At 46.2% G+C, this 15,634-nt stretch overlaps 1 protein-coding gene across 3 annotated transcripts in view; it reads left to right on the top strand.

Moving 5' to 3' along the window:
- TTLL11 (tubulin tyrosine ligase like 11) overlaps positions 1 to 15,634 on the top strand; it is a 278,698-nt gene that overhangs the window by 101,166 nt on the left and 161,898 nt on the right. For all 3 annotated transcript variants that reach the window (XM_054501606.2, XM_054501605.2, XM_063649910.1), the window contains one exon: positions 6,310 to 6,885. In XM_054501606.2, coding sequence (XP_054357581.1) covers positions 6,310 to 6,885 — 576 coding nt within the window. The remainder of the gene's footprint in view (positions 1 to 6,309; positions 6,886 to 15,634) is intronic.

The following is a 15,634-nucleotide window of genomic DNA, read 5'->3' as shown; positions in this document are numbered from 1 at the left end:
CCAGTAAACTCAGGATACTCATCAGTGATAAGCCAAACAGGGTGCTTTCTTTGCTGCTTAGGTTTTCTTAACTGGAACTCTTCAAAAGCCAGGGAGTGCTGAAAATGTTTGCCTGCACAGTGGCAGGCACTACTTCTCACAGACCCGTGGTTCCCGCACTCACCACGGAGCTGAGAGGTCTGTTCGGATACCTTTGCTCCAGTTCAAGGTATGCCCCATCTGAGTTTAGAGTCTGAGTCTCATCCCTGTCGGACAGCAGCTCTTATTCTTTCTAAGCTTGGGAGAGTTGTTGTATCAGAATTAATCATCTGTAGGAGATATCGGACAACCTGGCCTGGTTCCTATGAACAGTAGAGGGCTTGCGGGATATTATAAAGTCCTAAATTAGTTCTTTCTGGAGTCGTGCAAATAATACTCATTTGATGAAGTGAATTCCTCCTCTCCTTGTCCCCACTTTCCTTCAATGAGAACTGCTCCTCTCCCTGTAGTCCCTAAATCTGTTGATGGTACCATCACCCCTCCCAAAATTGCTGAAGTCCCAAACCATGAGCTCACCCGTGACCCTTTCTTCTCTCCCCTTTCACATCTGTCCAGTCACCAGGTGCCCTGATTCTACCTCTTCTCTCAGCTACCTGTTTCAACCCCATCGTCCCTGCCCCAGCTCAGGCCTTTGGACTTTTGATAGCCTTGGGACCTTCCTATACCTGGTTTCATTCCTTCCAAACTAGCTTCCTCCTGGGTGCCCTGGTGATGTGTGGATGCATGTCCCTCGCCAGTTGAAACTCCATCCTTCGCCTGCAGATCAAGTATAAATACAAGATGTTTTGGGGTCTGTTCTGCCCGTTCCAGCTTCTGGCTCCCAGGTGCCCTCTTCTTCCTCTCCATCCTGTCTCTGGGTAATCTGGCCCATTGCGAGGGCCTTGGCCATCCTTAGGGGCCTGATGACCCCAGATCTCTCTCCCAAGCTCCAGACACATTTCCCAGGGACCACAACCCTCTCCAGGTGCGTGCCCTCCAGGGTCCTCTGCCCAGTTCATCATCTTCCCACCGCCTCCCCTCCGCCTTTCCTCATTCCCTTATATTCCCTGTGACTACCTAGACATAGGGGGATTATCCTTCATGTTCCTGTCTCCCTCTCCCAGTCATCCAGTTTTGTTGATTTTAGCTCCAAAATATTTCCCAAACCTCTCTCCTTCCCTCTGACTCCACTGCAGCCTCAGTTTGGGCTTTTCCTCTCTGTCCCAGACCATCCAACCACTTGGGCATATTTTCTATGTGGCAGCCTGAGGCATCATCCCATAATACACATCTAATTAAGTTGCTTTCTTCTCAAAACCTTTCAGGGAGTCCCCATCATTTTAGGGCATTGCTCAAACTCTCTAAACCAACATTCAAAGGCCTTCCGTATAAGGCCCTTACCTCCTAGCTAGGCCTGATCTTCCTCCATCCCCTTTCTTCTCATACATCTCTCATTCATTCTGGCATGGGCTCTGGAATCTGCCTGCCTGGGTTCAAATCCTGCCTTTGTGACCTATTGGCTGTGTAATCTTTGACAAGTTACTTGACATCTCTGGGCTTCCCTCTCCCTATCTGTAAAATAGGATTGTTGTGAGGATTAAGTGAGATAATACCTCCAAAGTGCTTAGAACGGTGCCTGACCCATAATAAGTGCTCAGTAAGTGTCTGCTAATGTTACTATTATTATTGGTGGTGGTGGTGTTATCTGGCCCCTGCCGATCTCATTAGTGGGATTTCCATGTGCACACCCCCTCTACCTCTTATATTCTCCAGCCATCGGAACTATCTGCAGTTTCCCAGAAGTGTCCTGCCCGCTCCTGCCTTCATAACCCCCCACCAAAGCAGCACATCCTCTGCCCAAGTCCTTCCTTTCTGCCTCACTGCTCTGTCTCCCACTCTGCCCCAACAGGCCATTCTTGCCCTTTCCATCTGACCCTAGGTGACCTCACTGCAGACTGCCTTCCATCTTAACTGGACTCAGAAATTGCCTTGAACATTGAGGTAGGAATTTGCCCTGGGTACCAGGCTCATATCCCTGAGGCTGGCAGGGGCCGGCCCTGCCTCCTGTCTGGCATGCACTGTGTGACATTGATTGTGTCTACCAGACGCTTGTTTTTGCCTGAGATCTGTAGTGTGTGCCTGTGACATCAAAGGTCTGAGTTGCTAAGATTGGATGCAAATCCACCTGAGTGACAAAGGACTGCCCTAACTGGTTTTGACTTCCCCAGTATTGCAGACACAGTATTTCTTCAGAAATTGGCCTCTTACTTGCCCCTCATTGCTAATAATATTTTGTGGCTTGATATTCTAGTTGCTGAATTTCTCCCTCCAAACATTTTAGCTTGCTTCCTCCAAATGCCCTGCTGATTTCCTCAAATGCATCATAAATATCAGACCGAAATCTCCTCCTCTTATAGATCATCCCAATGTGCTGATCCCAACAGCACAGCAGGAACTCTCCAACGTGATGAATGCCACTTGTGTGTTTGTAACGCAGCCTTCGACTATGGTGATATCAACATAAATCATGGTTCAGCATTTGCTCGCTGGCAGAAGCCAGGGACCTTAGTCTGACCCCTTTATTTTATAGGTGACTACAACAAAGCCCAGAAAGTTAGGTGACTTTCTTGAGGTCACACAGAAACAATTGGGACTAAAATCCAGATTTTCTGTTTTTCACTATAGTACTATCTCTAACTTACCAAAAGCTATGACTTAAAAAAATTAAAAATCAATCTTAAAATTTTGGTAAAATATACATGACAAGATTTACCAGATTAACCATTTTTAAATGTACATTGTATGTACGTTGTGTACAATGGCATTAAGTACATTCACATTTTTGTACAACTATCATCCATGTCCAGAACTTTTTTCATCTTGCGAAACTGAAACTCTATACCCACTAATCATTAACTCTCCATTCCCTCCCACCCCAGCCCTGGAAAATACCATTGTAATTTCTGTCTCTATGAATTTGACTGCTCTAGGTACCTCATATAAGTGCATTCTTTCTTACAGTATTTGTCTTTTTGGGTCTAGTTTATTTCACTTAGCATAGTATCCTCAGGATACATCCATTTTGTGCCATGTGTGAGAATTTCCTTCCTTCTTAAGGCTGAATAATATTTCATTTGTAGTGGTGTTTCTTTAAGACCATTTTAATATCTTTAGTAGAGTATCTTACTGCTCAGTAGTGTTGGAGTTTTGAACGGGGTGACTTTCCCAGCAGCGTTTTCTAAATGTCCACTAGGGGGCAGTAAAAGCCACATAAATTTTTCAATAGGCCCGAGCAGTGCCAGGCAATTAGGCCACTACCTCCTCTGTGTATCTCTTTCAGCCATCCGTGTATACCGTTACAAGGTAATGGACTTCAGGTCCAACAGCAGGTTTGGATAAAACTAGAGATACCATCAGTTGTAGCATAAGCACGAGTCTTCCTCACACTCCAGCTAACACCAGTGCAGAATACTTCATTCAATGTGTTGGTTTCAGATGGTATTTTTATTTAATTCACTTAGTCCAGTGATTCTCAGACAGAGTACTCGTCAGAATCACCTGCGGTGATTTTTCCAAAATACACATGCCCAGGTCTCATCTCAGATCGATTAAATCAGAATTGCTGAGGCTGGGGCCCAGGTATATCGATGATATTTTCATTCTGGTCCATGACTTCTTTTTAAGAGCCAATGTGTTACTTTTTAACTTTAATAACTGCTGGGAAAGGGTCATTCTTGAATAAACCTCAGAGGAGAGCGAATATGAATTCTGAAAAATGTTTCTCTTTTTAGGGTAGTAGTGGCAGAAGGGTCTGGTGGCTATGGGAACCACATTCTGAACAATTGTGAGGGTTTCCTATAAATCACACCTGCGCTTTAATAAGCAAGGAACCCAGACAGAAGATTTGAAACTGGGGCAGTCTGGCCAACTCAGGATCTACAGATATAGTTCCTGGATAGCCATACTCAGGGCCAAAATCTTTAGGGTGAGGCCAGAGCACAGACCTCAGTACTGTCTGATACATTAGGAGGATCTTTCCTACAATAAGAAGAGGAATAAGAGATCTTCAGTTTTATCTTAGAGGTAACAATGGCACCGTGAACATGAGGTGGGGTTAGGAGACCTCAGTTCTCATCCTGACCATCCTGCCAGCCAGTTGTGGGACCCAAGGGAAGTCATGTCACTTCTCTAAGCCTCAGTTTCCCCCTTGACTTTTGAGAGTACTGGGTGATGTTGATCCCTGAGGATTCTTCTAGTTCTAAAAATTCATTGATTCTATGAGTATTAGTAATCTTGATTTGTATGGCACTATTCTGGCAAAGAGCAGAAGAAGTATTCAGCAATCCAATGAGTGACGGAGACTATTGACCAGGTAGTTTAATTTATTTAAGGCATATACATGGAATTCAAAGGAGAAAATATTGCTCTGGATAATATATTGAACTGTTAGTGTCTTCGGCATAGCAAAAGCTTTCCAGAGGGAAAAATTTCCCATCAGTGCAAACCTGACATTTTTCACTTCCTGATCCATAACTGCCATTTGTCCAGCACACTTATATTTACCGTAAAGGGCCAAGTGTACGAATGCTTTGGTTGAATATTAAATAACTACATAAACGTCAAGGTCACAGTTGCAAGAAAGCCTCAGTGGAAGGCCCTGGGAGGCTTGCATTGATCTCTCGTGAAGTTCCATTCTCGGATCCTGCTGACAAGGGGAAACAATTGATGTGGACCATTATTAAGGCTTTAAGTGTTTCTCCATTGTTAAAGATCTTTTACAAGCCCGGAATAAGTGATAGTGCCCAAGGAATTGGCAAAAGCTTCATTTAGAAATATAGGCTGGTCAAAGAGATAAACGCAAGGCACAAGCCAGAGTGCAGATGTCCTGGCTTGGGTTTACAAGCAATGGTGGAGAGCTGAGAGGAGTCCCTCACTGGGGCACCCACCAACTCAGCCTGCCAGGCACTGCTCTCAGATTTCAGAGGGGAACTTTCATACCAGAAGCTGCAGAGAGCATGGCTCCCTCTTTCAAATCCACCCTTACATTTCCTCCAGCTTCTCTCTGCTCGTGAAAACCTCCTCTCCTGCCATTTTAGTCCATCCGCTCTCCATAGCTGCAGGAAGCACCTCACCAGCATCGGGGGCAATGGGGCGAGGATGAATTATGCAGACCCGCAGGTCCAGATCGACTACCTGGACTGGTCAAGTGCCTGGATAGTTAATTATGTGAGTGTTCTGCTGACCTGGAGCTGGGAGGAGAGCAAATACTGTGGACGACGGGATCTTGTTTCAAAAAGATCTCAACAGACAGAAGGATTGTTCTGGTCTACCAAATGAACTTTAGAAGGGATGTAAACATAAAACAAACATTTCCTGTGCACTAGCTCGGCCCTGTGTTTGGTGTTGCGCTTGACCCTTTGTACGTTTTAGTTTATTTCATCCTTACAATGACCCAGTGAGGGTAGGTGTCTATATCCCCATTTTTAAAGTGAGGAAACCAAGACATGGTAGGATAGAGGAAGGTCCAAGGGCTTCAGTCATCAATCTAGATTCCGATCCCAATTCTGTCCCTGCGTTAGCTGGCAAGTCACTTCATCTTCTAAAAAGAGCGACACCCAGGCTTTGGACTGTCTTTTATTTCTCAGGTTCTAGGTGCTTAGCCTCTTGCATTTATGATTGCATGTAATCCTCAAAACAGCCTTTCTCCTATTTCACAGATGGAAAGGGTGTAGATAACTTAAGTCACTTGTCCAAGGCTGCAGGGTAAGGAGCAGGGCCAGTGTCTGAGCCCAGGCCATCTGACTCCAACACCCATGCCCTTAGCAACTGCTGTACCCTCTCTGTTCCTGATATAAAAAGGCAAAATCATATTTTCTGTGAGGGTTAGATGAGCTAATTAGGTAAGTGCCTGATATAGTGCCTGGCATTTCACAGGCGCTCATAAATGATATTAGCTCACCATCATTATCATTCTCAGCACTATTATTAGTTATATGACCTGTTCAAAGTGGTAGCTAATAACTGGCGAAACAGGATTTGAACCCAGGTCTTGTAACTGCCAATCCATGACACTCTCCACCTTGCTCTGGAGCACAAGACTGGGGACAGTCCTGATGTAACCATCTCAGTACCTTGTGCAGTGTTGTCTCCATGGAAGATGCTGAGCCCCTGCTCAGGTCGGCAGGGATCATCTTGTCACTCATTCACCACACATTTGCTAAGGCCCTGCTCTATGTTAGGGATCCAGAGGGAAAAGAATATAATGTCAGCCATCCTTTTTTCCCCCTCCAGGTTCAAATGGTGAAAGACGATGACCCCTCCTGGAAGCCCACTTTTATCGTGAAACCTGATGGTGGTTGTCAGGGTGATGGAATCTACCTCATTAAAGACCCCAGTGACATCCGCCTGGCAGGGACCCTCCAGAGCAGGCCGGCGGTGGTCCAGGAGTACATCTGCAAACCTCTCCTTATCGACAAGCTCAAGTTTGATATTCGTCTGTATGTCTTACTCAAGTCCTTAGACCCCTTAGAGATTTATATAGCCAAAGACGGACTCTCTAGGTTTTGTACCGAGCCATATCAGGAGCCCACCCCCAAAAACCTGCACCACATCTTTATGCACTTAACAAACTATTCACTGAACATCCACAGCGGCAACTTCATCCATTCGGACAGTGCTAGCACCGGCAGCAAAAGGACTTTTTCCAGCATCCTTTGTAGACTGTCTTCCAAAGGCGTTGACATCAAGAAGGTCTGGTCTGACATCATCTCCCTGGTGATTAAGACGGTCATCGCGCTGACTCCAGAGCTCAAAGTCTTCTACCAGTCAGACATCCCCACGGGGAGGCCGGGCCCCACGTGCTTCCAGGTAACCATTGCCAGTTCCCAGCCTGCGTTTCCAGCCTTGACCGGCCTCAAGAGGGCTCTCTGGCTTCGTGTGGGATGAGTGATCGGGGTGGGATGGCCAGAGGAGGGGACAGGGTTGGTGGTGCTGTGGGCTTGGGTGTTAAACCTGGGCCCAACTTCCAGCTTTCTGTTTGCTCGCTGTGTGATTTGGGGCAAGCTACTTCCCTTGTGTTACTTGTAAAATGAAATGAAGAATACCTACCTTAAAAGGTTCTTGTAATAATTAAATGAGATAACATATGTAAAGCAGAGTTTTACATTCATTCGTTTACTCATTCATTCATTCACTTACTCATTCAGCAACCTTTGCCACATGCTTAGTAGGGGTCAGGCATTCTCCTGGGTTCTATTGAGACAGCAAGTCAGGGCCCTGCTTGCTGATGCATAGAGTCTGTTGTGAGAGACATATAATTTAAAAAGCAATGATTATGGAGGGTTATAAGTGCTAGAGTAGAATAGGAAACGTCTGAGGTGCTGAGATCGTGGGGCCACGTAACATTCTCTGGGCGGGAGTAGCGTGGTCAGGGAAGGCTTCCCAGAAGAAATGGCAGTTGAATTGGAACATGGATCGAGAGTTAGATGAAGCAGGAGAAACTGGGTAGGGGTGGGGGAGGCAAAGGGTTCTAGGTGGAAATGTGCTGAAGCCAGAGAGGTGAGTGGGAAGCAGGAGGCACTGGAAGAGGTTGAGTATGGTTGCCGGGTGGGGTTTAAGGCAGAGATGCGGGGGGAGATGAGGGAAGGTGAGGTGGGAGAGGAAGGTAGGGGCTGTGTCCAGAGCCTGGGTATTGGTGAGGAGTGGGGGGCCCCTGGAGAATTTTAAGCAGGGGAGAGATGCTCTCCGATTTGCATGTAACAAAGAACAGTGTGTCTACAGGGTAGAGAACACACTGAGACAAGGCCGGAAGTGGGGAGGTCCCTAGGAGACAGTTGCCTTCACATAAGCTGGAGAGGATGCTGGTATGGACTGGGAAGGTTGTGGTGCAGGTAGAGGGGATAGACAGATCTGGGTGCCAGGGAAGAAGCAAGAAGGGCTCAGCTTGGTGACTGGATGAGGCTGGAGAGAGAGGAGAGATGGTGGCAGTAAGGGCAGGGAGGAACTGAGGCTGATGTGCAGGTGGCTTGGGTACTTGCATGGATGGATAGAAGCCCTTGGAAGAGGACTAGGCTGTTGGGGGAAGGTTGGGAGTTGGACTTAAAGTGCCTATGTGACATCCAAGTGGAGAGATTGAGGGGACAATTGGATATTTGTAGCTTGGAGTTCAGGAGACAGAGGCCTGGGTTGGGGACAGATGGGAACTCATCAAATGGTGACCAAAGAGGGTGACGAGAGAACTGAGAAGACACCTGTGGGAATCACCATTTCACTAAGGGACAGGCAGGGGAGGGGGAGGGAGCCAGGAAAGGAGGCCAAGAAGCAGTGTCTTAAGATAGAATAAATATCAGGAGAGAAGGAGCCTGAATAGCAAGGAGGAGGTGCCTGAGGAAGCAGAGAGGGTCAGCGCGTCAGATGCTGCTGAGATGCCGGGCAAGACCAGCACTGAAACTGTCCTCTCCACTCATAAGGAGTTGACTGGAGACTTCAGTGAGAATTGTCTTCAGCAGAGCGATGGAGCCAGGGCCAGAGGCTGGTGGACTCAGCCAGAGTGTGGGAGGGAAGGGAATGAGGCTGGAACATTCTTACAGGCCATTCAGCTGTGACAGTGCGGGGTGGGGAGACGTGGTGTCCAGACACTCCATAGGTACACACTTTCCTGCCCCCAGATCAATCAGTGTGGGTAGGAGGAGAGAAGAAGGGGTACCTCTGAGACCCTCTCCATCTAATCCTTAAAGTCATTTTGTAGCACTTGATATATATGAAAAAAGAATACATGGAACATATTTGTAAGCCATGAAGCCAAACAACAAAATGATTATCTCAAACCCTCCTCCCAACCCAAGATCTCCAACTAGTGTGTTTCTGCCCCAAACCATGTCCCTGCCCAGCCCTGAGGTAGACATTACCCTGAATTTTATGTTTATTATTTCCTTGCTTTTGAAAATACTTTTATTAGGTGTGAATGTATCCCTAAACAATATATTGTTTTGTTTTGCTTGTTTTTGAGTTTTATAAAAATGCTATGATAAAGTATGGAGTCTTCTGCAACATTCTTTTCCACTACACATAAGGTTTCCAAGGTCCACCCATGCTGGTGGGGGTCGTGGGTACTGCCTCATTTGCACTGTTGTAGATTCCATTGTGAATATGCACAATTTATTATCAGTTCTTCTGTCAAGGGACATTTGGGTTATTTCCAGTCTATGGCAAGCAGGTGACAGGTCTCTTGGGACAAGAAGTGAGAACGGAGGGAGTGGGGCAGTGTCTCTAGTGGATGGGGCATTCATTCAACAGCAGAAGAGGAGGCTGGTCCCAAAGTGCAGCCTCAAACCCAGAGGGACACCCCAGGGGCTGGGCACCAGTCAGCAGGATTTCCAGGCAGGCTGGCGGCACCTTTTGGAGGGCTATTCAGGCCATGATCAGTACCAGGAAGGGGTAATTGCCATCCAGAAATCTGTCCTGAGAAACTGGACCCCTGGCCTTTGGTTCCCAGGGAGGATGGACAGCTCAGCCATCAGGTAGGTGGCTTAAAACATTAGAAAGGAGAAAAGGGCAGAACTTAGAGCTAGGACCAGAGAAAACAAGTCCTGATGTAAGCCATCAAAAAGCTAGGGTCAAGGAGATAAGTTGCAATGTGGACACGTCCAGGGGTCATCCCAGGGGACCATGTGGTCACATCTGTTTGACAATGACAGCTATTCTAGGACTATCATGTGGGCCCAGCATGCAGAGCCAAGCCACAGAGCCCTGGCTTGGACCGAGTGGTAGGGTGGAGGGCCAGGCTGGTTGTTTTGCTGCGTGTCTTGCTATGGACAGGCCACATGGGGCAGCCATCAGTGGGGCTCAAGCTGTGGGGAGCTGGTGGAGGGGGCAGACAGGGAGGGAGCCACTGGTTTGGACAGATCATGTCTGCAAATGGAACCACAGTCTTGGGACCGTTTCCCACTGCTTGACCACACTAAATGCTTCCAGGCCTGGGTGAGAGGAGGAGCACAGGGGGGAGATGCCAGGCTCAAGGAAGTGCTCTTCCTCCTCCCAGCTGTGCGAGCTTGGGCATGTTTCTTCACCACTCTGAGCCTCTGCTTCTTTCTCTGTAAATCACCTACGCTCACTTCCCTGCCTGCCTTTTATTGTGAAGTAATGCAGGTGATAACACTTCAACAGGCTATAAGGTGTTAGCTATTTGGAATTTGTCTTACCATACATTTCAGATTCCCAGTCATTAAGGGAGAAAATGGTATCCTTGGGCCAGGCTTGGTGGCTCATGCCTGTAATCCCAGCACTTTGGGAGGCCGAGGCGGGCGGATCACAAGGTCAGGAGATCAAGACCATCCTGCCTAACATGGTGAAACCCCATCTTTACTAAAAAAAAATCACAAAAAATTAGCCGGGCGTTGTGACAGGTGCCTGTAGTCCCAGCCACTTGGGAGGCTGAGGCAGGAGAATGGCGTGAACCTGGGAGGCGGGGCTTGCAGTGAGCCAAGATTGTGCCACTGCACTCCAGCCTGGGTGACAGAGCGAGACTCAGTCTCAAAAAAAAAAAAAAAAAAAAAGAAAAGAAAAAATGGTATCCTTTTCTTCTTGGAGCCCTCTCTTACTTTATTCTTATCACTTGTAAGAACACTTTTGAGTTTGGGTCTTACATACCTGAGCTGACTTGGAACCTAGAGATTTAGGGACCCAGTTAGGTTCTGCCATTGACTTGCTGTGTGTTCTTGTATAAGTCACTTAACTTCTCTGTGCCTCATCTTCCTTGCCTACCTCACAGGGTTGTTGGCAAATTCCAGTGAGATAAAGATTGTGAACGACTTTTCAAGCTGTAATGTTCCGTGCAGATAGAACACATGACTTCTTTGCTGTACAGCTCCTCTCGCTTGTTGCCTGGGCTTGACTCAGATTGCAGCGTTCCAGAACATAAACTCTAGCCAAAGAAATTACATTTATCTTAAACATGTGACGGTGACCCCTTTCCAATCATAGCCACAATAACTACTTGGGAAATTGTGATGGCCCAGAGCAGTTGCGGGCACTGCTCAGGCTGTGGGCAGGTTTCCTGTAATCTGCTGCTGAGGAACGTGGCTTCCCTATCATTCCAGCCTGTCCCCTGTCATTGCCTAGGTAGCTCCCAGCAACATATCCTCATGTCAGTCTTCTTGAGGGCACCAGTGTGACTCTGACTTATACAGCAAGGCCTGTGTCAGTGTAGATGAATCATATGGCAGAATTCACACATGCAGAGGAAAGGCTTCCAGCTCAGCGTTCAAGAACGTTCTTTCCCAGTTCCATTGCTTGGTCTGTGTCTTCTTCTAGCTCCCTGTATCTAATTATCTCCTTGGCCGTGATCCTTTCGCTTAGATGCCTGAAGGAGATGCTGATCCTAAATCCTAAGATGTTTTTCCTCTTTATTCTTTGTTTTTTTGACCTCCTCCTTACCCTTCAGCCAGTCACCCCAAGGGAAGAAGGCCAAGGAGCAAATGCAGTGAGTGGTCAAGGGCTTGGATTTGGTTCTTAGACGGCCTGGGTTTGGACTAACCCTGGCACCTCTAGCTGGTCTGCTTGGCAAGTTAACAATTCTTAGCCTCAGCTTCCTTATCTGCAGTTAGAGACCATATTTGTACCTCTCTCTCAGAATTATTGTAAGCACAAATAAGAGCAAACTAGGAAGAATATTTAGCACAGCACCTAACACATAGGAATCACTTAATAAATGACAGTTTTTATGATTATTCCATTGTTTGTTATCTGTAACCACAACAGCTCTCAAATTTGTCTATGATGAAGTGCCTTAAAGTTATAAGAAACCATGAAATTTTCACATTTTAAACCTAACAGGAACACGAGTGTTCCAAGGAGCATAGTTTGAAAACCATTTCCTTAGCCTGGCATTTGTCACCCCTGACCCCAGCCCCAGTCTAGCTTCTCTGTGCCCTCCCTGAGCCCTGCAGTCTTGAAAAACAGATCCAGTTGCTGTCTTGGACATAATTTATGCTTTCCCATTGCTGCCCTTTGGTTCTCTTCTGTCTCAGCTGACCTGGCATGCTCTCTCTCATTCTTGCTGTTTCTTGAACTTCAACGCCTTCTAAGGTGCTATTCAAGCCCCATCTCCTAGATAAAGCCTTCCTCCAAAAACAACTTCTGATATTTCAGCTTTTTCTTCCTTTGGACTCTAACACATTCCCCGGGCACCCACTGAGACAAGCCCTGAGCTAGTATGGGCGTGTGGTTACGGATAGGACAAGGTCCCTGCTCTGAGGGGGCACACAGTGTAGTGGGGAAAGCTGACTCATGAGAACTCCAGTCCCTTGTAAGAAATGCTATGAGAGGGTCCATGTGGGATGCTGGGAGAGCCCAGAAAAGGGAGTTGCTAACTTTGCCTAACCCTGTCAGGGAAGGCTTCCCCGAGGAGGAGATGCTTAAGCTGGAGGGTAGAGCATGAAGAAGGGTTTGCCAAGAAGAATATGATAGAAGCATACACTCCAGGTTCTCCCCTACCTCCCTGGCTGCTGCTTCTCAGCCTCTTCTTCTGGACCTGTCAGTGTTGGAGAGTCTCAGGTCTCCATCCTTGGAAAGGTGTGCCCCTATTCACAATCACTCCTAAATGATCCCACATAGCCCCCATGGCCTTAAGCACCAGCTCTACGCTACTGGCACCTATAGCTGTATTTCCAGTCCTGACCTTTCCTTGAGCTCCAGATTGGTATATCCCAGTGCCCACTTTAATTTTCTACTTGGATAGTTAATAGCCAGCAAACACTGAACATGTCCAAAGTCAAGCTCTTGACTTCCCTCCCAAACCTACTCTCTATCGTCTTTACTGTTTCAGTAAATGAATGGCATTCAGTCAGTCACTCAGACCAGAAGCCTGAGACATCCTTCTTTTTTCTGTTTCCCTCCTTCATGCATCTAATCCATAAGCAACTCTTGCAAATATCCTTTAAAATATTCCCAAATGTAACCACTTCTAACCAACTCCACTGCTGCCATCCCAGTCTAGGCGGCCATCATCTCACACTTGAATGGCTGCCATAGCCACCCTTGCTGCCTATAGCCTATTTTTCTCACTGTAGCCAAGGAGATGCTTTAAAACACAAGTTGGATCCGGTTACTTTCCTCACTGAAGCCCTCCAATGGCTTTTTCATTGCACTTACAATCCTGGCTCCTTCTCATGGTCTACAAGATGCAGCGCCATCTGCCCCTTGTCTATCTGACCTCATCTTCTGCCACTCTCTGTTTCGCTCACTCTTTGCTGTTCTTCAGAAATGGCCTTTGTTCTTGCTGTTCCCTCTCCCTGGAATGCTCTTCCCCAGCTATTCAAATATGACTTATTCTTTTTTTTTTTTTTTTTTGAGTTGGAGTTTCACTCTTGTTGACCCAGCCTGGAGTGCAATGGCACTCATTCACTGCAACTTCCGCCTCCTGGGTTCAAGCGATTCTCCTGCCCCAGCCTCCCAAGTACCTGGGATTACAGCTACCCGCCACCATGCCCAGCTAATTTTTAAAAAATATTTTTAGTAGAGACAGGGTTTCACCATGTTGGTGAGGCTGGTCTTGAACTCCTGACCTCAGGTGATCCACCTGCCTCGGCCTCCCAAAGTGCTGGGATTACAGGTGTGAGCCACCATGCCCAGCCCCAAAATGACTTATTCTCTCACTTTATTCAGCCCCTGTCTGTATGTCACCTCCCTGAGACTTTTGCTTCTGGTGATGAGGGAGTAACAATAACCTCCTTCTGCAAACAACTAGACTACCAGAAATATATATGAATGTGTACATGAAAGAAATATTTTCAGACTTTGGACCACAGATAGCTCAGCACTGTGATCTCTGAGAAAAGGGGGAAAAAAACAAGGTGAGTCTTATGGTTGCTTCAGCTTTTAGTCTGGGGGCAATTTTTGGAATATGGACACAGAGGAGGTGAACCTGAACAGCGTCCAGTGACCTCACTGAGTTGAGGAGATGAAGATTGAAGTTTGGGAAGGCTAAGGTGGCTGGAATTTGTGGGGCAGAATTACAGAAAGGAAGGAGCTAAGCAGGAAAAGAGCTCAAGAAAGCTGCATGAGATCTCTGTGGGTCTCTGCTGAGTCCTAGGCCATGCATATATGGAGGGTTAATCCACAAAGCTGGACAAAGAATAACTGGGGGACTGGTAAGCTGAACCATTTCCAGGGCTCACACAGGGCACAGAGGCATTCGAGCCCCAAACAGAGTGAAGAGTCTTTGGTGATGGCTGGGAGCATGCAATGGAATCTCCAAAGAAGTTCTGCCTTAACAGGGAGCGTTAAATCCTGCCTGGGATGAAGGTTACTCTAGACCCATCCTATTCACCTTAAGCAAAAGGCTTTGAAGGCATCAGACTGATTTGCAAATAACTGACTGCCAAAACAAAGCCCAGCACTTTAAAAGAAAGACAAAGTCCAGACACTCAGCATTGAAATATAATGTCCAGCATTCAATTATAAAAAATCTCTAAACATTCCACAAAACAGGAAAAGGTAACCTTTAGCAATGGGGAAATCATTTAAGAGAAACAGATCCAAAAATATCAGAAATGATGAAACTAGCAGGAAAAGGATACTAAAACAGCTATTATAACTATATACACAAATTTTAAGGAACATATGAGCTTAGTGAAGAGAGAAATGGAAACCAGTGAAAAGAGCCAAATGAAACTTCTATAAGAGAAAATATAATCTCTGAGATGAAAATATCACTGGATGTGATTAACAGGAAATTAGACACTGAAGAAGAAATCATCAGTGAACTTGAAGACGTAGCAATAGAATGTGTCCAAAATTAAATAGAGAAAAATGACAAGGAAAAAAAAGAACAGACCCTCAGTGGACTATGGCCCAATATCAGGTGGTCTAACATATGTGTAATTGAAGTCCCAGGGCAGAAGAGAGAGGGAATATAAAAAAAACTTTTGAAGAAATAATGGCCAAATTTTCCAGATTTGAACAAAAACTATAAACCCACAATCTAAGAAGCTCAAGACATTCCAAGTAAAATACACACACATGCACACACACACACACGACCCCCAGATTATAATCACACTGTTGGAAAACCAGTGATGATCAGAAAATCTTAAAAACAGTCAGAAAGAAAAGATACACTATGTTCAGAAGAACAAAGAATAACCACAATGTTCTCATCAGAAACTGTTCTGGCCAGAGACAATGGAATGACAAGTGTCTCCTCTTTAGAAAGGCCTCCCTTTTTATGGCTGCATAGTATTCCATGGTGTATATGTGCCACATTTACTTAATCCAGTCTATCATTGATGGACATTTGGGTTGGTCCAAGTCTTTGCTATTGTGAATAGTGCCACAATAAACATAAATGTGCATGTGTCTTTATAGCAGCATGATTTATAATCCTTTGGGTATATACCCAGTAATGGGATGGCTGGGTCAAATGGTAGAACTAGACAAGACTCATACTGGTGGACAGGAGGAATCTGACGTTCTTACAAGTATGGTCAACTAGAAAACCACAGAATCTATCTGGAGGGCTGCATGTGAGGTGAGTGGGAAGGTAGCTGGTTCAACTGCAGAGCTGCTGGATCTAGGTTGGTGGAGAGCTAATAGGAACTGACATTACTATCATCAGAGC

This window comes from Pongo pygmaeus, chromosome 13 (genome assembly GCF_028885625.2).
Source record: "Pongo pygmaeus isolate AG05252 chromosome 13, NHGRI_mPonPyg2-v2.0_pri, whole genome shotgun sequence".
Taxonomy (NCBI): domain Eukaryota; kingdom Metazoa; phylum Chordata; class Mammalia; order Primates; family Hominidae; genus Pongo; species Pongo pygmaeus.
Note: the sequence above shows the minus strand (reverse complement) of the source record. Positions and strands in the feature narration are given on the sequence as shown.